This window comes from Stegostoma tigrinum, unplaced genomic scaffold (genome assembly GCF_030684315.1).
Source record: "Stegostoma tigrinum isolate sSteTig4 unplaced genomic scaffold, sSteTig4.hap1 scaffold_49, whole genome shotgun sequence".
Taxonomy (NCBI): domain Eukaryota; kingdom Metazoa; phylum Chordata; class Chondrichthyes; order Orectolobiformes; family Stegostomatidae; genus Stegostoma; species Stegostoma tigrinum.
In genome coordinates, this window is record NW_026728419.1 from 1,926,244 (window position 1) to 1,949,853 (window position 23,610).

The 23,610-nt window shown below is 39.9% G+C and overlaps 1 protein-coding gene and 1 long non-coding RNA gene across 3 annotated transcripts in view; one reads left to right on the forward strand and one right to left on the reverse strand.

The window, feature by feature from the left end:
* Positions 1–15,005, forward strand: part of LOC132208593 (uncharacterized) — a 49,910-nt gene extending 34,905 nt beyond the window's left edge. Inside the window, exon 5 of one of the 2 annotated variants that reach the window (XR_009444723.1) lies at positions 8,788–15,005. This is a non-coding gene — a long non-coding RNA (uncharacterized LOC132208593). Of the gene's footprint in view, positions 1–1,998; positions 4,181–8,787 lie in introns of those variants that run through there. The other variant, XR_009444724.1, reaches the window with a different exon arrangement.
* Positions 3,838–9,152, reverse strand: LOC132208592 (ral guanine nucleotide dissociation stimulator-like 3). The gene is made up of 3 exons (XM_059644068.1): positions 9,087–9,152; positions 5,565–5,679; positions 3,838–4,121 (listed from the first exon to the last, which is right to left on the reverse strand). The coding sequence occupies exons 1-3, from the start codon at positions 9,093–9,095 to the stop codon at positions 4,009–4,011; spliced, it is 237 nt and encodes a 78-aa protein (XP_059500051.1). The 5' UTR covers positions 9,096–9,152; the 3' UTR covers positions 3,838–4,008.
* Positions 15,006–23,610: the final 8,605 nt, after the last annotated feature.

The following is a 23,610-nucleotide window of genomic DNA, read 5'->3' on the forward strand; positions in this document are numbered from 1 at the left end:
TTTGTTGTAAACAGTTGCCGTCCCAGTACTGATCCCTGTGAAACTCCACTGGTCACAGGTCACCAAGTTGGAAAAAGAACATCTAATCCCTGCTCACTGCTTCCTGGCTGTTAGCCAATGCTCCATCCATGTCAACTTATCACCTCCAACACCATGGTTTTTATTGTAAGGCTGAACCTTTTGTGAGGCACCTTGTTGAACGCCTGCTCGAAGTCCAAATACAACATTTGTACTGGTTCCTCCCTAACTGCTCGGTTCAGCATTCTTCAAAAAACTAATAGTAAGACATGGAGTCATGATGACTCTGTTTAATTAGATTATTGCTTTCCAAATGCACTGTTATTATTTCCTTAATGATTGATCCCAACGCCTTTTCAACATTACATGTTTTGCCTAAAGTTACCTGCCTTTTGCCTTCCTCTCTTTTTGAACAGGGGTGTCACATTGGCAGTTCTCCAGATACTTACCCAGAATCCAAAGATGAGGAAAACTACAACGGTACAGCCACTATTCCTGGAGCTAACTCTTTTTTCTGTCCCACCAATGCTTGTGCCAGCACGAGTTGCCCCACAGCGCTGATGTGACAGTCACTGCAAACACCATTATACAACAGTCTTGCACAGAAATTCTTTGAAAGTGCATCAAGGCCAATGTGGCCTTTGCACTGAAGCTTGCATTTTACAAATGGCATGGAGTCAGTGATGTAAGTGAGTAGATGGATGTCAGAGGCCATTTTTAATGGAGACACCTTTTCCACATATTGCAAACAAACTGTTCCAATCCTGGCAGAGCCATTATTTGTTCAACCAGTTTCTCCATCAGCTGCACGCCCCCCCCCCCCCCCCCCCTGCCAAATAGAGATTTCCTGTGTGGTGCCAATGTACCTGCCTTGCTGTCTAGGATTATGGCTGTCAATTGCCCCAGATACATGGTTCGTGGAGGTGAGCTCTCAACACAAATTGCTGATAGGAGGTTATATTTAGTGAAGCAGCGCTAATTAGATATGAAGTATACTCCCTCAGCCCAGAATTTGTCTTCTACTTCAAAAGAATGAAACAAAAGATTGCAATTTAAGTTTTTTAATTTAAAACAAATGTATGAACATTGAAAACATTTACTGAACTCTATTTTTAGAAACAAAACTTAGACAAAGAACTGAGATGATTTCCTCTTCTACCTGTGGCTGGTATTGTTGGCATAGCCTCGATGTTGAACCATTTTAGTTTTAAAGTGGTTATGTGTAAATGTCGAATTAGTGAATCCTATATCGAGCAACAAGCGATTTACAGAAGGAGAAGGCAACAAAATACATCCGACCTCTCAAAAATCAGGGCGGTGAGCTCCTTAAAGTCCTTCCTCACCAGACCTCATTGATTCACATTGGAAAGGAGGCTTGAACATTGCCTGTGGAAGAAAGGAATGCCAGAAATGTTAAAGTGTTTGTTGTTCCTGGCGTTAATTTATACATAGTGCAAATGTGAATTTGATAGGGACTCAAATACTGTTTAAAATTCCTGACATTTTGCTACTTTGAATGGATTATTGTTTTGGATCCATTTGAAAAGTGAATATACATAACCAACGCTGTCCTGCACGTGAGATGTGATTGCATGAAGATGAAAAGGTCAATGAATGAGTTTCAGATGAGGCTGTTAACCAATGAGACCCACTTGAAACAATGACAGATCTGACTAATGCAACATGAGCAGATAAACTAGGAACAACAAGTGTATTACAGTATTCATGTCTGAGGTGATCTGGTCCCCTGTGCATCTTTTAAATACCTGTTATCCCCAAAATGGTTCGCACTTTACAAATATATATTCTCTTACACACGCCCGCACATCTCACAATATAACCATTCAAAATAAATTCATTATAAAGCTGAGCATTAATTAAAGTCTCAAACAAGTACAATACCACTAGCAATAATAAACAGTGCTGTTATTTCTTGCAGTTGCAGTGAGTTAAAAACATATCAATGGTCTTTTAATCCAGAATTAGTTAAAGCCACTGGAAACAAAAGGTTGGCTGGAGACTTTAAAGGCCGAGCCAAACAGTCCAGCTGAAGTACTCATCATCCCACCTAATGGTCTGGATAAATGGTTAGTTTGTTAGTTTTTTTTTCCTGAGATGGCATGCACTTTACTGATATATCCTCTCATACACACACTCTCTCACTCTTACACTCTGACAGTTTCATTCAGTCTCACACTTACACACACAGTCTCACTCAGCCTGTTATAGTCACTCACACACACTCAGTCAGTCTGACTCACACTTCACGCAGCCTCACTCACACTCAGTTTCACTCACAAATAATCGACTCATTCACACACGTGGACTGACTCACTTCCCACACAGTCTCATTCACACTCAGTCTCACACAGTCTCAGAGGCACAATCTCACACACTCTCACTCATACAGTGTCACGGTGACTTTGCAGTTTCACTCTCAGAGCTAAACGCACACACATCAGTCTCATACGTAGCCTCAATGACTTTTTCACTCACGCACATGGTCTCAGTCTCACACATACAGTCCCATACTGACTTTGCACAGTCTCATTCTCACTTCATACAGTCTCACACACGTAGTTTGACTCACTCCCACACAGACACTGACATTGTGTCACAAGCACAAACTCAGGGTTAAACACACACATGCTCAATCTTGACTCTCTCACACCAACTCAGTCTCACTCACACAGGCTGTCTCTGACACTTAGTCAGTCTCACTTTGAGTGCGCAGTCTCACTCGAACACAGTCTCACTCTCTCAAAGTCCCACCCACACACACTCCCACCCACACACAGCCCCACTCAGACTCTCTCACTCACACACACATTCTTAGTCACACACATGGTCTCACTCTCACAAATGCATGGTCTCATTCACATACAAATCCTGACTCTCTCTCTCTCTCTCTCTCTCTCTCTCTCTCTCTCAATCTAACTTTGACTCTCTCTCTCACAGTCTCACTCACGCACATGCTTTCACTCACAGTCTCACTGACTTCATACAGTCCCACTCTCTCACACAGAAACTCTCAGTATTGCTCACACACAGTCTCATACTCACTGTCATTCAGTCTGACTCACACACACGGTCTTACTCTAACTTCACACAGTCTCACTCTTACACATCAGCTCACTCTGACTCTCACTCACACGGTCTCATTAATGCATACCGTCTCACTCTGATTTCCCACAGTCTCACACACACAGTTTCACTCACTCTCACTGACTTGGCGCTCACTCACACACATGGTCTGACTCGTACTCTCACAATCTCACTCACGTAATCTCACTCTCACACACTTGGTCTCACTACGTAGCCCGTATAATAATTTTATATTAAATTTCTGGAAAATGAACATTAAGTAAAAACAGTTAAAGTCTCAAACAAGTGCAGTATCACCTGCAGTAATAAACAACTCTATTATTTCTTGTAGTTGCCCTTTGTTGAAGGCATGTCAATGGCATTCTCTCCAAATTAGCTTAAATCACTGGAGAAATAAAAATATTGAAGGCAGGAATGGAGTACTGAAGAGTTTAAAGGCCAAACCAAACACTTCAGTTGAAGTATTCGTCATCCTGCCATTGGCTGAACAAATGGCTGGTTTGCTTTGTAACCAAACAACCATTGAGGAACCAAGGAAAATTCAATCACAATTGGTCAACAAGATTAATACGTAAAAGATTCTTTTTCTCATCCAACCGATTGATACATGACTGTGATGTTCATAGAAGACAGTTAGCAAGGTTCAATTCTCCAGCCCTCCAGAAAAAATAGCTGATGTGCAAGATGTTTGAAAAGGACAAACAAGCACTGGACTCAAAAGTTAATGTTAAGCAATTGTCTGAAGTCAAGTCACTCTCTCCAAATTGTTCAATAATTTAAAGTAGAACACTGCCAAAGTAATTTATTCATATATTGCAGGGTTTTTGATACTGAGCAGAGATTTTAGATCCAACAGAGTCCCATGAAACATTATGTTCCTTACAGCTAAAACTTGCATAGACATGAAGATCTTCTTTCAGTGAATCTCAGGATGAAGTCGTGATTCACTTTCTTGTCCATTGCGTAATACAGGATGGCATCGGCCGGAAGTATGAGCACTGAAAAAGCAGAGGGAAAGCATATTATTATTCACACGTGTTTTCATCATATTGATTGTGCACAGGTCCAACTGTTTCCTGGATATGGAAATATCAATGGCTGGGAGGAACAGAACAAATGTACTGCAAGGATTCAGAATATATTACAAAACACAAGAGAAAATCTTGGAGTTATACCATCCTTAGGTAAACTCAATAACTGAAAACCATTATATCTGAGACCCATTCTAAGGAGGAGCATTGTTGGCCAAGACTAAAATCCATTTCAAACGCCTCGCTCTCCGATGGCACAGGCCTTCTTCATGACAGTTTGTACAATTGACTGGCTTTATTAGGCCACATATGAGGCTATGAAGAGTCAGCCAAGCATACAGTAGCCCAGGTAAAGATGTCAGATTTTAATCTCTTTAGAACAATGCAAAACCCTAATTGATTCACGAATGACCCAGCAGCTACAAGGTGACTTCTGCTGATACCAGCATCAAACACAAAAAAGTGCAGTTTGTTCAACGTGAAAACACTGAGAAAAGCTATCCTCTCCTTCAGCATTGTGTTGGAATCTTGAAACTAACACCACTGAGGGCACCTAAATCAAACACGAGTTAGTGATCCAGTGTATGGCCATTTTCTGAGGGCAATGATGGATGCAGAATAAATACCAGCTTTGTCAGTGAGACTTGCATCCAGGGGATTGATTTTTCTTTTCTGTGAAAACTGACAGGGATCGCATGCTGCAAAGGCATTGGGACCTTTCATTTTCATAAGGCATTCCGCTTAACACAGCCTGGATGGCACGTTTTAAACCACAGCAGAATTAAACCCATGAGTCCTCGTTTCTACTTTTCACCAGGAAATGGAGTGGGGGGAGGGTTGCGACAGATTCGCAACTTGACAGCAGGGACCCCGTCCATGTTTCTGGTCTCTCAGCCACGGGCCAAAAAGAGGGGAAGAACAGATTAATTTTAGCAACAGGAAACATTTATTTTGGAATAACCAGTTAAAATAAGAATGAACAAAGCAATGTGAACACTGCCACAACTAAATCCTGATGTTCATCCTTCACTCAATATGGCTTTAAGTAGTTTTACAAAGGGGCTACTGGACTCCAAACACTAACCCTGACTTCTCTCTACATGTGTTGCCACTGCTGCTGTGCTTTTCCAGCAGTTTCTGATTTCCAGCATTTGTGGTTCTTTGTTCTGATTTGGCTTTAGGGCAATCTGATGAAATAATTTGCTTTTATTAGGTGCAGATATTAGTTGTTTACTGGCTTTACATTCCTCAGAGTTGAATCCTGCTGAACATGGTTGGATATGTTCAATGATACAAATTTAGATATCTTCAGCTTTTTGGTGAAATCAAAAGAAAATATCAATTCCCTTGCAGTGGTTATGCTGTTCAGAAATAGATTTAACTTAAATTGAAGCAATTTCCACTGCTCACCTTTATTTGATTCAATGATCTGTGCTAGAGCAAATTGCTGAGGACGCTCGGGTTCAAATGTGAGCGCGGTCATGGCTTTGTTGAGAACTTCAGATACACGATCTTGATTAGTCACCTAATTAAAATAACATTCACTTTTCATTCATGCATTCGACACACACACACACACCAAATGAAATATGTAAAGCCTTAATTTCCAAAGGGCTTATAAATATAGCTGCTTTCACCCAGAAAACTAATTGGGACATTACACTGAAAACTGTAAAAGTTACATTAATAAAATAATATCTGGTAGGACTGTTATTGTAAAATCTGCATTCGATGCTCCATAACACAGTTACTGTGAACAGTAAAGGTTGGAATTTGAATGGAAACAGAGCCCAGTGATCAAGTTTACCTATACACACAGTTTGAAACAAGTAACTAGTGATGAAATTCATAATTTAAATAATCCGCTTCCATCCCCTCCCACCCAAAACCCCCATACCATTTGAGATAATGGGAATTGCAGATGTTGGAGAGTCCAAGATAACAAAGTGTGGAGCTGGATGAACACAGCAGGCCAAGCCGCATCTCAGGAGCACAAAAGCTGATGTTTCGGGCACAGACCCTTCAACAGAAAAGCTTTGTTTCAAGGCTGAAGAGATTACAAGAGAGTTGCAGTGGGAAAGAGACCCACTGAGGTTTGTCTGGAGGGAGGAGGGTAACTTCTTCAGGTTAGGCATCCCTGGAAGAGGCTTCGCAATGAGGTTAAAATTGTATCAGAGATAATGGGAACTGCAGATGGTGGAGAATCCAAGATAACAAAGTGTGGAGCTGGATGAACACAGCAGGTCAAGAAGCATCTTTGGTGCACAAAAGCAGATGTTTCAGGCCTAGACCCTTCATCAGAAAAGGGTCTAGGCCTGAAACGTCAGATTGTGTGTTCCTAAGATGCTGCTTGGCCTGCTGTGTTCATCCAGCTTCCCACTTTGTTACCCCCATACCATTTGCCTGCTTTTAACATTTATTGTCATTTCAGCAAATGGCTCAATGTTGTTTGTGAAGTCTGACATTTCCGAATGCAATGCTTATTCGCATAAATTATTCATAAAATTGCTTTAACAGTTTGAAACATTTAGCAATTTGTGATTTGAAGACAGTGCAAATATTTAATATTCAGTCATAATGTGGCTGTACAGGAATAATATTTGATAGGCAGGATATTGAGAAGACCAACTTTTTGGGGCAATTGTCTGCTTTTGTTTAATTCTGTGTTATATTTGGAGATTGCTTTTCTCAGCTCAAGTTTGAGCAATGACCTGGAAGATGAAATGCACTCGCAAATTTTCTGTTTCTTCTGGAGAACTCCAATGTTTTCTGGTTGAGTAGACTCACCCTTAATTCTACTTTAATTGTGCTATAGTTCATGGCGAAAAAAATTACTTTTGCCACCCAGTCAAAAGCAAAGATCATAATAAATATATTAATGGATAACAAATCTGAAAAATCCAACAAATGTAGTGGAATTAAATTCCTGAGCAAGTGGCAGATGTAGACACAATTACAATGTTTAAATGACATTTGAATAAGTACATAAATAGGAAAGGCTTGGAGGGATATTTTGTTCGGTATGTCTCTACAATTCTATAAGTGACAGAGTCAAATATTACACAACTAGAGATTGGATGAACTACATGATCTTTCTAAAGAAGAGTCTAGGCGCGAAACGTCAGCCTTCCTGCTCCTCTAATGCTGCTTGGCCTGCTGTGTTCATCCAGCTCGACACCTTGCTATCTTACATGAACTAACATCCCCTAAAGTGATCTTTTTTGAATAACCAATACCTTTTCCACTCTGTATGCTCACACTTTAAATGATTAATCACTAATTTCAGTGATTAATTAGTGATAAATTGGATTTTCTAAATTATGTTCGAAGAAGTGCCACACAAGTGTGCAAGCAAAATTGAAGCCTGTGGAATGAAATGGGCAGTGGTGGTATAGACACAAAATTGGGTAAGGATTAGAACATAGAATCATGAAGAACAGTCATTTGCTCAGGCTAACTAAAGTAAATGAGGGAAACTGTTTACTGGTCCTTCTGACACTATGTACCAAGGTCAAAATCTAAGGTCATTGGTGGGGAGAAAAAGCAAAAACAAAAAAGAATCCTGCTTTTTCCAAACCGCAATATCCGAATAGGTGGTTAAAGCAGATTAAATTACTTTCATAAGACGACTGAATAATTACATGGAGCAAAATTTGCAGGGCAGGGCGAAAAAGGGCAATGGTGGTGGTGGTGGGTGGCGAATTTAGCTACTTCTTACTGAGATTTAGCACAGACACAATAGGTCAAGCTTTTTTTTTTGCTTTGTGATAACATTCCACGATTCTCTCGTTGGCCTCACATGACTGTGTTAGTTGGCAACAATTTGTTGCACATTCATCAGGTGACATTATCAACATTTTGGTTGAGAATTTTGTTTTCTGTGTTTCATAGATGTCCAATTTAAATAGGCTGTTTGCCATTTGCTTATCCAAATTCTGCTTCAGATCTTAGGCTGGCTCTGCCCCATCTCCAGCTCACTGATAAGCTAACAAATATTCTCTTCACCAGAGTCAAGAGGCGCTGTTTGTTAACAATATTTAAACACCAGAAGCAATTTCCACGCATCACACTGACCTCTCTGGAGGCACAATCAGAGTATGACTGATCCTTTCAAGGAAAATACATGATCAAACAGAACAACCGATGTGCCTTCTAATTTGGCCAATATTCCTTCGGCTTTCCTAAACTAGCCAGCAGGGAGCTATTCTGTTTTGGATTGCACTCTTGCTATTGGAACACTTTGCCTGCAAAGGTAATAGATTCGCCAACTTTAAGTACATTTAAGTCGACATTGAACAAGCATATGGATGTACATGGAATAGGTAAGATGGGCTTCAGATTGGTATGACAGGTCGGCACAACATCGAAGGCCGAAGGGCCTGTACTGTGCTGTAATGTTCTATGTTCTTCTCCAACCCATTTTTGATGTGCTTTCTTCCATGTACCAGCCTTTTAAATTTCACATGAGCCAAAACCAGGAAAGAAATATTCAATATCTCTGCTAATATTACTCGATTAGTTTACAGATGGGCCAAAGTGCTTGTGGTCAGCTAACTGAAGATCTGGTACCTCCTTGCTGATTTATTGTACAGTTAATGATACGTGTTAATTTGTGATATTTCCTCTTCAATAGTTATCGGTTCATCCATAAAGTGGGGCAACAGAGTGCTGCACCTTGCCAGGAGAAATGCAAGGAAAATGTGTTCAGGCCTAAAACCTAAACATTGCGAGTGCTTTACAAAACAGGATCAAAATGATGGTCAAAGCACTCCTATTGACCAAAAAAGACTTCAGCAATGTGGAAAATACACAATGCATATGACTGCATGGCAACAAATAATTGGGATAAAAAAATCATCTTGCAATACTGGCAGAAAGCAATGGCAATTATTTGGACCAAGCATGACGAGAGCAACCTGTCCAGGGACTTACCAAAATCATTTTGAATTGTTGTGCTCTGTCCTCCTCTAATCAGACTCGGATGAGGCAGCTTTTCTCATTCTGGCGGTGGTCCCTCTGACGTGTTGCACACCAGCAGCTGCCCAAACCTGCACGCCTACCAGACTTGTCTCTGTCATAATTTGGTTTTGCTGGTGCACCACTGTTGGATGAACCTCCAGAGGAGGCAGTATCCACGGATTTTAATGACTGTGGAATAATTATTTTGTTTAAGAAGACGTTTGTAAATCTTGCATATTAGAAACTTCCCCCTTTCCAGTTATACTTATTATTACACAAAATATGCTGTCCTGCTGCCCACAAAGGTGAAGGCATTCTGCGCAGGACAGCTTAATTGCAAGAACATGATGTTGTACATGATTTCTTGGTCGTTGCTGTCTTGTGAAATTTTTTACTTGCAGTTCTTTCCTCTACCAGGAAAGATCACTTCTGAGGAATTATACTTCTGTTTGTGTTTACGAGCTGTTCAGTCAACATCAACAATTCAGTACTTAGCATGCCCATAAATTACTAATTAGTTTCCCTCAGCACAATAACATTGTGGTCATTTCACTTGACCATGTAAACTGGTGCTTCAATTCTAAGTTTGTCAGGTAAACCCTTTGGGGTTTCAGTTTGCACTCAGTATATGAACATGCTTACATAAATATTTATTTGCCCACTTCACCCTGCTACACACAGAAATCTTGAATGCACCTACAATGTTTGAAGTTAAAACACACATTTATGAAGTGTGGGTGACTGCGAATGGGCCAACAAGTGTATGGTGCAGGTCAGAATGTGTGCGGCACAGCACCACTGGCAGAAAGAAAGAGAGAGATAGCAACAGCAAGACACACAGAGACAGAGAACTAAAGAAACCGGAAGCGAAATCATCCAAGTCACTGCAGCTCTCAGTTTATGATTAATATAGAGGCAGTCACACTAAACAGGGGAATCTATAAAAAGGAAGAGAGATTTTTAAAACAAAAAATACCACGCCAAAACACCCAAATGTGACCTAATAACACTTAGCCCAATTCATGGGAGAATACATTGCGAAAACATTCCTGGGACAAGTCCTAGACAGATTCGAAAACAATAACCATAACACAACTCTGATAATCATCCAGAACACAATGGTCTTTGGCAGAGAACACACTAATCAACAGCTAAAAGCCCAAATATTGAAGAAAAACAAAACGTGCAGTCACGAGGACTCCATGCAGAGAGCTGCATTACTTTGTTGCAATTGCTGGATCAAGACCTGGCCAACATACTCTGAATAATGTTTTTGTGGGCTGTGCGCTTCAAGCTGCGACAGATGTACCCCATTCACTAAAATTTACTGTGCAGAAATTAAACATGCTGTTAAGAATTAAAGATGAAATATTTTGGTTATTGATATGGCGATCTTTAAAAAAACATGTCCAGCTTCCTTTGTACATTTTTAAAAATCGTATAAAATATCTAAACAAAACAAAGCAAACCACATCTGAAAAAAAAAATCAGCTCTCACTTCATGAACGAATAATACCTTTTCTGGAATCAAATGCTTCAGTAAACAGCACAAAGGTTGAATTTTGATGGGAATTGCACAGCTGTCTTGCCTTCGTTCTGAAAGCAAGTAACCCAACTTTGGCAAGTGGGACCTGGGATGCAAAATTGCTGGCAGTAGCCAATTATGAAGATGCTTGATGGAACGGCATTCAAATTAAGGATTTCAGTCTGGCTGAAACATCAAAATGGCTATTAGGCTAATAGCTCTTAAAAGGAGAAGGAGATTGGCCAGGCAGTCATCCAGCTCCAGTGGTTGGGACGGTATCACTGAGTACCCTTGTGTCCTCTTGAATGCCAAAGTGTGGTCAGGATAATAGATGGCAGGAAGACAGAAGGAAGGAAAGAAAGAAGAAAAAAAGTGTCTGGCCATTATTAAACAAACCAGTGTCTCCAAGAACAACATATTTTATGTGATGAGTGCCTCACTGTCTCACCTTTTCCAGCGCTTTTTGCGAGGTGCTTGGCTCTTCCATTTCCAAGTGTCTGGCTGAGGTAATGCTCTCGTCTGAATCCTCATTCTGAAGGGATGCTGGCTGCTCAGAGCTTTTAGGTGGAGCGCTGTGTACTTTAACACCTCTCCTTGAAAACAGGCTGCACAAGGTAAAGGGGACACACCAAATAATGGAAATGCCATTGCATTCTAGACAAACTGTCAAAAGAAAACCTAGCATGAAGGTACATTGCTGATGTGAGTACCAGGAGTTTGATGTTTGCCACATTTGACCTGTGAGAAATTAATAGTGGCACACTAATACCAAGAGCTTGCATCACCCGGATTGAACAGTGTTACGTTGTCTAATAGCTATGGAGTATATGAATATGTGATAAAGTTTCCATATTCAGATAGCACAAGAATCTGGACTTTTTGCAATGTTATTCAACCTGCTATCAACCTAGACCTTATGAAAGGCAAAATGTGGATTTGAATACCCACAGGTTGGAAAATTTCCTCCAACCTGGCCACATGCTAATGTGTGCATAATTTCTTCCTGAAAGCTGCAGTTTGTTAAAAATAAAACATAAGACAAAGTAACACCATTGATAATTGATAGAAAACTGTACACAACACTTTGGAAGGTAGGACAGTGAACTCTGAATTTGGCCTTCAGTATATTGGTACTGCAAATGTTAGGATTTCTATTCAGCAATTTGCATTTATATTGCATGATTCACACAGAAAATTTTCCAAAACTCCCAAAAGAAGTACAGCAGATGGCATGATAAAAAATTCCCACACTGAAAATCCTGATTGTTGGTATATTAGGCATTAAATAGTACAGGGAGCAAGAGCAGATGGCTGATGAAATGTGAGATTGCAGACTAATGCTGCAATGTTGATTGCCTGCACTTCGACAATCACAGTTAAGCCACGGAAGCCTAAATCATATCCATGTAACATCCACACTCATGTAAAGAGAAGATATCCCAGGAAGTGAATAAGTGTTTCCCTTCTCTTTCTTGGTCTCTATATGACAATAATCACATGTCACAGTCCAGATCGCTGCAAGGCACAACACAGCAACAAGGCCTGGTTTTTTCTCTGAAACTCTACATGGGTAGGTGGGGGAAAAACCTGACTTTGCTGAGTTCTGGTCAGTCCTTGCCTATTGAACAGAAATATAAGATAATATCCCCAACTCAGGAACATTACTGAAAACAATAACTTTGAAGTCTTTACACACGTATGCACAACGACAAAAACACATACTTTCATGTCAACTTCTACATGGAAAGAGATTTGAGTTTTGAGGTGGAGTTTCAAATGTGAGAAGCATGGTTGATAATTTTTCAACAACAGATATTTTTGCTGCCTGCTGACCCACAAAGTAGAACACAAATCTGATTTTTCACTCAAAATTGTTAAACATTGCTAGTTTTCATTATATAGGCCGACAACTATACAAATTTAATTCACTGTAACACCTTTTTTGCTTACTTGTCTCTCATGAACAAATTCAAATTTAGCCATGGTGTAGAAACTTCTCAGTGGATAAATGAGAATCGCTAGACAATACCAAGCTCATCACAGGTCCACATTCTACAATCATGGTCATAGCAAAGAATCTCTATCAATCAGTCTCCGCTAGACACATGCACGAGGTGAGAATAACACCACCACTCCTTGCATCATCTCAAATTACTCGACCAGAGACTTAAAAGATCCCACTCCAATGAAACAATAATGACCACGCATCAAATGACTCAATTTGTCAAGAAACAGATGTACTTATCTTTCTGTCCAATCATCCCGATAAAAAAGGAAATAATGAGTTATCTGAGGTGCTTAACATGGGATACTTACCAGCTGAGGCGCTTCAACACACTCTTTTTGGGCTTTGGCGGTTTCTTGAGTTTAGAGGAGCTGCAGGACAGCAGATAAACATGTTCAGACAAGATTCATTGAAAAAGAATCAGGTGCCTTTGCTCAATATTCTGAATATTTTTGGCAAAATGAATCATTTACATAGAATTGAAATTGCATGAATGATAATTTTGTTTGCAAAAGGCACGTGTTTTCAGGCAAGAGAACACTGAACATTACTTTGACTGATGAGCAACAAAATCTCTTCTGTGGGCACATCAATCTTTTCTGCTTTATGAACAGCAGATCAAGACAATAAGAGTTCTGAAGAAGTGTCACCAGACCCGAAAGTTAACTCTGCTTTCTTTCCACAGATGCTGCCAGACCTGCTGATTTTTTTCAGCAATTTCTCTCTGTGTTTTTGATTCCCAGCATCTGCGGTTCCTTTGGGTAATTTTTTTTACCAAGACGATAACCCCCTCTTTTTACAGAACACGTGGAATTGAACAAAATGGTCGAACTTCTGCAGCAGGTACAGAAAAAAATTAACAAGGACTGGGCTTGAAAAAAGTTAACTGGTAAACAGGAGAATCAAACTTCCAGTGCCAAAGGTGATACAATAGGTTGTAAAGTTATACAGGAGTTTCTCTGGGCCTCATCCGCACTGTCATGTGAATGTACAGACAATGTCAAGCAATGAAAGGTGGCCATGAATCAGTCACTTCAGGTGACTAAAACACCACATGCCACATCTCGGAGATAGTAAAATGAAGGAGTATATCTCTTGACCAGGCTTTCTGTTGCTGATATTTCCAGACAATCTGTCTGAAAATCAACCAAACTATCCCAGAGGTCCAAAACGACTTTAAATTTAACTTATGATCCATGCAAAGTGAATTTTGGTACCATTTTGTAATTACTGTTACAATAAATACCAGGTTTGAAGTTGGCCCAATACTGACTGTGCCACTGATTGAATTGACGATAATGCCAGGTGCTTGCTGCACATGGTCATCCATAGCCTGAGGACGGGCTTAATAGTGAGCTTTGCTTTTCAAAGCAGGAATGTAAATTGATACATCAGGTACATTTTAAATAGTAACTTCTACCCACCAATTTACAAAGAAACAAACTGTTTTCAAACAATGTAATTATTACAAAGCCTGCTCTGTCAAAACAAAAAATCAGTTTCAGTGATCTATAATCTGGTTCCTTCATCACCTCTGCTCCAGCAATGGCAAAGTGGGTTTATTTTTTCAGTTGCAGATTATTTTTGGTTGCATTATGAAAAATATACTGTGGCTATTTCGAGATGAGGGAATGATGTTTTTAGGCAACCATATAAAGGTACTTTAAAATGCTAAATTGTGTAGGGTTATTGTTAATTTTATGTTCGTAATAGGATTATGTATTTGAAAAGAAATTGGAAGGAAAAGAAACATTTCTCAAAACTGGTACAATTTACATCTGGATTTGTAGGTGCACCCACAGTAGGAGCTCTTGGACATGTTGCTAAAATTGGTCACTCATCAAGTTTTTTGCATTTTCCTGCAATCATTGGCTTAGTGGTAGTATACTCTGCACTATTATACACCAATAAAACACATTTTGAAGCAACACAACAGAATTGATTCATTGAGCAACTGGCTTTATCCTCATAGGTCAGAATTCATTGTCAAAACTTTGAAACCAAGGAAAAAGAAGACAATAAATAAACTGGCAGCTCACTAGCATTAAACAGCAAATATAACGAGAGAAGATTTCACACACAACACTTAACTGTTTTACCTGCACACTCCTACAATACCAGTTACGTACTCGCCATCCTCACTTAAGTATTGTTGCATAAAGAACAAGTCTAGAAAATTCTCGTTTGGACGAAGGGTGTAAGATGAGCAAGAAAATTGCAGGGATTTGATACCCAAAATTATTTCATATTCCTGAAAGTACACAAATAAATAATGAACTGTTAAAGCAAGTTTAAACTGCTATAATAGTTCCTGCTCAATCTGAGTCCTTGGTAATTTGAACAGCATCGATAACTTTATTCAAAGTGCACAGTACATCATGTCACAAAAATATTTCTGCTTTGGAAATAAATGACACAAATGTGACTTTTCAAGGATAAATTTCTGTACAGATTATCCAGGATGGCTTCAGGACACTAATTCCCAAAACAGTTCTTCAAAGATGGATTATTTTAAAAAAAATGATTCACTTAAGAACCATAAGCTAATTTAGGGTGAAGACAAGAAATGTTATGAAAGATCATTCATCCACGCAAAAGGAAGTCTGCCAAGTACAAAATAAGTGGCTGATCTATAGTAACTGATACCAAGACAGACGGTGAAAATGTTGAGTTAATTTGTAAAAGTTGCACCACCATGAAATTGAATGGACCATGAACAGCTTGTCGTTACTGGACTATTTTCTTTCAACCACAGTGGCTTCTTGGTTGAATTTTGTCACAATTTGACATGTAAAAAGGGGCAGACCTTTCTCAGTCAAACTCTGACAACATGTTACTGCCAAGTTGTAAAGTGCCAGCCAATTTTCAACAGGTCAGTGAAAAGAAACACTTCACTACATCCACGTCAGCCACAACAAATGGCGGGCCATTTGACAGATTACATTCCGAGCTGGTGAATTGGAGTCACACAGCTTTGGATGCCTATTTTGCCACCCAGCTGATTTTACATCACATGGCCCAGTTTGGCAAATTCAGCATCAGCTGCTTCAAATCGGAACCTATTCTATTCATAGGGACCTCAAGTTACAGCTCTGTGAGCAAAAATTCATTGTTTGCCATAAGGTCAAATTCCTCTCAAATTAATATTCCCAGGTTGCGTGCTGAATGTTGCAGTACAAGATGAAAATACAATCTGAGTGGGTTACCTCTGGGTGCTCTGGTTTCCTCCCAAGGTCCAAAGATGTGCAGGCTAGGTGCATTGCCCATGCTAAATTGCCCGTAGTGCCCAGGGATATTGAGGTTCAGTGAGTTAGACATGGGGAATGGGTCTGGGTGGGACCCTCTTCAGAGTGGCCCTATGAACTCGTTGGGCCGCATGGCCTGTTGCCACACTATAGGGATTTGATGATACCCTCAACAGTAGCCATGACATCAGGGAAGGTTGAGAATTTGGTATTACCAAATTCAGAAATATGGAGTAAAACATACTGCCCAGTCAGTGAGAATCCAAACAGGTGCACTCCCTCAATTTCTGACATCCCATGACGAAATGATGCCGCTCATATAAAGGAAAATACTAATATGGAGAGATTGTTTACCCAGTGTCTTCAATAATGAAATAGCTTCCATGACACTTTGATTAATTGAACAACATCTTCACTCACATAACGCCTGGCATATCCTGTACGTGGCTGTGACTGCTCAAAGGTAAATTGCAGCACATTAGCAGCGCAAAAGCAAGCTATTTGACTGAACTGGTCTATGCTGATCTATACACCTCTCCCACCTTGCTTCAAACTTTACATATGCCGTTGTGTCCTTTCTGACATCTAACTTTCTCTCAAATACATCTGTGCTCATCCTCTCAACGAGTCCTGGTAGCAGCAGCTTCTGCAATCTGGCTGCTCTGAGCAACAAAGCATCTCCTTAATTCTTTATTGGATTTATTAGTGACCATATACATTTAGGATGCAGTTGGCGACTCCCCCTACACCCCCAACAAGCAAATAAAGCAGCACAAGATTGAAAAGCATGCTTTTCCCCTTTCATACAATTCCAAACATTTTGTACAGTTCAATTTTCAGTACTAACTTTTTGTCTCTTGTCAAAGTTAATCAGGCCATTCTGTAAGAGATAGACCAGGACAAAGAAAATTAATTCAAATATACAAAGGTCAAACAGTACTACAAGATCATGAAACTTTAAAGATTAGAAGTGAAATACAAGCTCTGTAAACTTGGTTCCATTTTAGTATATCGTCAAAGGCCAATCACAAATGATCTATCATACCACCAGGTCATATCTTGGACACTACATAGAGCCCTTTGCTCCAGTCAAGTAGATCAGTACCAAGCTGAAGACATTCTCAGCAGTTCAACTGCTCAATAGGCAGTGACATCCAGGTATACAATTCACCTGTACAGAATAAAAATGATGGGCAATTTATCCAACCTTTTGGAAAACTAAACCCATATTCAATTAACTGCAAAGTGATTTGCATGTCCCTTTGTTTACAAATTGTTTGATTCACAGTACAAAACATCAAATTATTCTGATTGGGATTATTAATCAAACTCATTTTTTATTGCTTTGATTCTCATCTGCAAGCAGCTTGCAATGAAACCATAATAATAGCGCTCATCAGCAAATAAGGAATCCAAATCTTGTAAGAGAGACTTACCGAATGGTAATTCGGGAAAGCCGAATCCAGTGCTGAAAATTTTGTTAAGAAAGTTCCCAGGTACGGCACAATTCCCTGAACGATATCCTAGAAAAAGAGAGGTGAATTTGTTTAATCCATTGTGAACTCATTGTCCTATTCCTCAAAATTACTACTCCATGTCTTATTTATTCCCTTGATCATACAACTAAATCTATTTAGAATCAAAATTTAGGACTCAAAATTTTAGACAGTTATACAGTGGAACGCCATGTTAGATCTATATAGGCCAGGCAAGTTCAGCGTTTGATCCCTGATCTGTGAACTGGAAACCAAACTCAATATTTGTGTAACCTCATCATTTGGAGATTCGAAATTTTCTACGTAATGTGCAATTTCACTTGAAGATAAAAACAATTTACTATACCAGATCTCCAAAACTTTGCCTCAATAAGGTTAAATGTCATTTTTCTAAACTCAAGAATATAATGCTTCTCAATATCTTTTCATAGGACACCTATCTTACTCAAAGAAATAACTTAATAGCCTCAGATGGTGGGTTGGTCACTAAACACAATAAACAAAATGTGACAGCAGGACAGTAGAAATCCTGGAGCAAACATCTGGAGAGCAATATTAAAAAGCTGGTCAACTGTAACTAGAACATTGAGCAGTTTGAAAAATGGAGTTTCTGTAAAATTGGCAACATCCTAGCATGATTACTGTATTTTGCCCTCTTCAAATAGCAGCTTAAAAATGTTTCGATTCCACCTAAGAATGATTAAACAGAACACTTTGAGTATTTTCTGACCTGGACAACTAGTTTGGTAAAGTGGCACCAAAATATTTGTATCTAACCAATTATTTTGTTCTTTTGTTAAATTCGGGAGCAAAATGATTGGGCAAAGAGCATGATAAAAGGAGTGAGGAGGAATGGCTAGAAAATTGTCAGTTTTGGTACAAGTTAGTTGAAACTAGATAGTTGATGTCTGAAATAATGATCAAACAAAGCAATATGAATATCTCACCATTCCTATGCAATAAATATTTCTTACTACAGAGAACAATAAAAGGAAGATATGATAATTGAACAAAAACACTTATGAGAACCAGTTAACACTCTTAATGTTTTGCCTCGGTTTCTATTACGAGGACCTCGAAGTGTACAAAGCAAAAGAAAAAGAAATTGGCACATATCACACTATATACATTGCCTGAGTTCAAATTTCCAAAATAATGAACACTGAGAAAGATAATGTACGAAGGCTGCATCACTGCAGCATAACCACATTAGATGTTGATTAAAGTCTGAACTGCAATTTCCTCAGCAATTATAAGAATCATGACAAAACAATCTTGGAAGATTTGAGCCAAGCTAGACTTCCTGGACTGCAATACATATATTCCTGTTGCAGTATTGATTGACAGAATCTGTATGCATTCAGTCACCAATTTAGTTCATGATAGATATTTTACTAGAAACTATTGATCATGCCCTGAAAATAGTCACACTGGGCCAAGTGCAACACCTTACCTCCATTAGCAGCTCTCTACTTGCTATAAAGTTATCTTCTTCATTGTTTGAAAGGTTGTCAAATGTTATCTTACTGCTCCTAGTCAAGAGAATGAGACAAATTACTCTTGACAGAATAGAGTCAGGATAACAAACAGCTGATACGGAATCTGACAAATAAGCAAGTAATACAGGCAGTGAATGGCAGTGAAGCATTTTTACAATAAGAAGAGTTATTTTAACAAAATTGTTTACAAATGTTTTGGCAATCTCTGGGGCATGTAGAACTTGAAGGCTGATTGTTTAAACCCAGGGATGGGGATACTACCCTTGTGACAAAAAAGCTCTTGAGTGCAGTAGCTTTGGTAAATCTCATAGCAGCAAGAGAGATTTCATTCCCAAACGACCTACAAAAAAGCAAACATGATCAAATGGTCTGAGGCACACGAATATAAACTACAGGTGTGCACTTCAAAGTGATATAGAGTGCTTTCTTGGGAGATTAAAATAATTGTGGTCTTTGTATTTTAGCATCCCACACAAATCTCCGGCTTATATCACCCCGTCACAGCACATCCACAGGAAAAAGTGTTACGTTACATCCAACAGCAGATCAGTTTTGGAACACAACAGTTTTCTTTTTCCAATTAAGAGAATTAACTCTTCACTCCTTAGTGGAAGAATGACAGATTCTGCCAATTAGCCAATTGTTAGGATTGCACTGTCGTGCCTCTGGTAATCCTGTTGATACACTGAGTGTGTGAAGATCACTTGTGCAAGTAAACCTGGAGGTCAGACCTGCAATTTCCTACCTCATATTTATTAAATAAAAATTACATGGCTCTTTCTGAACAATGACTTACTTTGACACGGCTGCACAAGTCTTCTTCAAATTGAACACACTATTGGATTGCAATGCCGTGGTAATTGCATGCACTGACGAGAAATTCCGCAAAATCCTACATTCCTGTTAGAAAAAAAAACATGAGTTCTGTGGAAAAAGCAGAGACTCCCCATTACCCAATTACACAGACTGTTTAAATTGTTCTATCAGAAAAATGTTAGCTATGAAAATAACTGCATTAACAAACAGACTTTGTGAGGGAAAGAATTCCACAATTCTTGGCAACTCAAAACCTGGTATTAATTTTGTATCCCTCTGAGACAACATTTTCAGTTCACTTGCTGCCAGCCTGTGACTGGTTAGATATGATTACTGACACCAAAGGAGAGCTTAAAATGAGTAGGATTGAGACATGGACATCTGAGTGGTAGAAGTGGCAAAGGTAGGGGGGTGGAGGCGGGGTAATCATCTTTGTTATATCCATCACATTTAGCTCATAAATGAATGATAGGTTGTAACATCTGACAGAATAGGAGGGCAGGACCAGGCACGTGAGATACTCATTCGAGGGAAAACAGACAAACCAGGAAACTGAGTCTACATTTATGAATCACTACGTTATTGATACTGAGTTTATTAATCCTACCCAGGTTAGCAGCTGAATGTCCCTCATCTGCTGGCGCTCTCCCAGCCATCATCACGCACCGTCACCACCACCCCCACCCCGCCCCGGTGGAGGTAGGGAGAAAACTGGAACAAATCAAACCTCCCAAACGTGTACTTTGGGGTGTGTTGGAGATGGGGAGGAAACCTACGAGTGTTTGTTATCAGGTCTCAAAGCCACTTCTGCTTGGGGAGGAAGGCCAGGGAGGGGTAGGGTGATTGGACCATTTGGGATTTATTTAGAGGTGCGTCAATTGGCATCATCTTAAGTGCCTTATCTGATTAAGTCCAGCAGGTAGGTTCTCAAGCCCAGAGTCTTCTGGCTTCAGAGAAATAAGGCTGCTGCAGTAAAATGGAAGTAATGGAGGACACTTCAACATGGAAGCAGTCCCTAATCAACTATTGTAAAAACTCAAAATCAGAACTAGTAAAGTCAGCCAAGTGATAACTGTAAGGTGGCGATTCCTCTTCAGAATGGCCTTTGATAGCGCCAGTATCTATGTCAGGAACTCTTTCATCCATGTCTATTACTGGGCATCAGCCTACATTCGGTTGAACTGCTCCATATTGTGAACCTGGAGACAGACATTCAAATCCCCATCAAGGTCCCATTAATGCCTCAAGACTCTTACTGAGTCAAAACTGATGCAGGCAGTGTTGCCAAGACCCAAACCAGACTTCTTTAAAATAGCTGGCAACAGAATTATTGTGAGCCTGCATTGCCAACCTTACCAATGAATGAATATTTTGTTGTCATGTGTATATGGGAAGCTACATTGAAAGTACAGTTTTGTTGCACAATCCAGTGCAATTTTGGATTATAAACTCAATAAGAATCAATTACTTCCTTTACTTAATTAGTTAATTACTCGGTTCCTGCCCTGATTCTTTCCAAATGTACGAGTGGGAATGCCACATGTTGGCGACAAGTACAAACCTGGTCTCAGATCTGACAGCCCGTCCTCACTCTTTTCCCGATTGCTGACTAACATGCTGAGACAAATTCCTTTGGCAAACACATAAGAAACAGACAACCAGACAAGTTGCTGAAGGGCCATCATGTAGGCACACAGAATGCAGAACATTGGGAATAAAATGTACACTGTTTCATAAACTGATTATGGCTTGGAAGGGAGGCAAACAACACTATGTAATGCCCAATTGTAACTTCATTTTTGAAGGGCCATTAAATATCTGAAATCAGTTTGCCTTTTATCTTTTGTTCCAAATACTTTTGATTCGAAATAAACATTAATACTTCAATGCAACTGTAAACTGAGGCATGAACTATCAGCAGCCAGCACTACAGAAATTATGAATGCTGGGATTTGCCATGAAGCATTCAACTCTTCTTCAGAAAAGTATTCTGCTCGCCAATTCAAGAGGCTTTCAAACCTTGGACATATCAACACATATCAACTGCTTGCTCTCTTCCACCATGGTTGTTTCATGCACTGTGCTCTTGAACCTGTTACAAAGGCTAAAAATCAATAAACAATAGTGTTCCTGGGCAATGTCAATCAATTTCTCTATGATTTTAGCCCTCTGCCTTGGTTTCAGCTGTTGAGGTCTTAATGCGGTGCTGGTGACACATTTTGTAACATTATTGAACTGTGTAATGGTGGCCTGGACGGTTGATAGCAGATGCTGTTTTTCTTTCTTCCCTCGTTGAGACCAGATGGGCCCTAAACATTGGCTGGGCACAAGTTTCCGAAAAAAGATCCTGATCAAAAATAAAAAGGAAACAATGGTTGAAGGTGTCAGTCGTGCCATGTTTTAAGCAATGAACGACAAACAAGATTTGTCCATCCATGGGTACCTTTGTCCTGCTAGTTTGCAATTGTACATTAAAACTGCGTGCTATATTGTCAACGACTGGGTACATAATACACACATTGACGCACAAGGGGCCACAGGCTGTTCAGACAGATCAAAATCCTCGAATTTTCATCATCTGCTTCCTATTTGTAGGTTAGATTTAAAATCACTGGTTATCTCCACCCAACTCCTACTGTTGGCTCCACGCACACCGTCAATGCATGGCTCTGTTGGCAACAGTCACTGCTCCTGATGCTCAGCCCTGGCGGCCCACAAGCTAGACAGGCTGGGCATCAGTATAGAAGCCCTGCATCATGTCTACTTCTCGCACCAAGGCAGGTTGACAGAACACAATGGCAGCCTAGCCCTCTGTTGGTTCAACAGACCTCAATGTCAACACTTCCCCACTATTGGTTTCATGCTGAACATGAATATTGCCAAATGTCCAAGTTGTCAACTGGTCATTCAGATTACATTGTGTCTTTCTGTCTCCCTCTTCAGATGAGCAACTCCCATCAACAATTATGCCCCGACAGTGAAAGTTAACACAACCTTCAAATAGCTCCTTCAGATCCCCGTAAACTCATTCAGAATGGAGAAATTTGTCAGTCTTGTCACTTTCTAAGCCAGAGTTGGCTGTGACAGGCTGGTGTAGAAGGGAGTGCTCAGAAACCATCGAGTGGAAAACTGTTGCAAGTTTATGTAAGCATGGTGGGCACTCACTTTTAACAGTCTGATCACATCACAATGATGTCAGCGATCGTTTCCGGCAAGGAACAGCTTCGGCTAACCCTGCTGCCTCGCCAGTAAACTACATAATAAAACACCTGCTGTTTAACACTTCAGCCCCCTGGACCTGTGTGGTAAAGAAAAAAACAAATTGGCGATGAGGATTGAAAAAAAAACACTTTGAGATTCACCAGGTCAAACCATTGATTTGAAAAAGAATCACAGGCCTCACTGACGATCTCTATGATTCAACAAGAGAAGCAGCTGCATTCCTCTACAGACGCCCAGGCAGGTTGCTTCCCATCCAAAATGACTGTTGTCATAATTATGTCACATGGCTAGACACTAAGTACCAGTAGTTATATACATATGCATGTACCTGCATTCCTAAGATGCTGCTTGGCCGGCTGTGCTCATCCAGTTCCAAACTATGTTATGTTGAATTCTTCAGCATCTGCAGTTCCCACTATCTCTTATCCCATAACCAATACCTACTTTTGAAAAAACGGTCACTTCCAGATGAGATCGCTGCACCCCTGTTCTGAACACTAACATATGCTTGGGATTTTTAAGACCTAGAAGACTACTTACATTCTAGAGTCACACCCAATGCTGTTACACAGACCACTGTCTCGTTTGCTCAAAGCTGAACTTCCACTTCAAGCCTAAGCCTATGACCAGACTTTGAAAAAACTCAAATTTTGAGTCAGCAACCACTAGCCTCATTTTCTGGAGGTCGG

Excerpts from the sequence above, each read along its gene's own strand:
- LOC132208592 (XM_059644068.1), bottom strand. Across the intron at positions 4,122-5,564 it reads GATCATTGAATCAAATAAAG|TGCTCATACTTCCGGCCGAT; the intron begins GTGAGCAGTGGA and ends CTGCTTTTTCAG.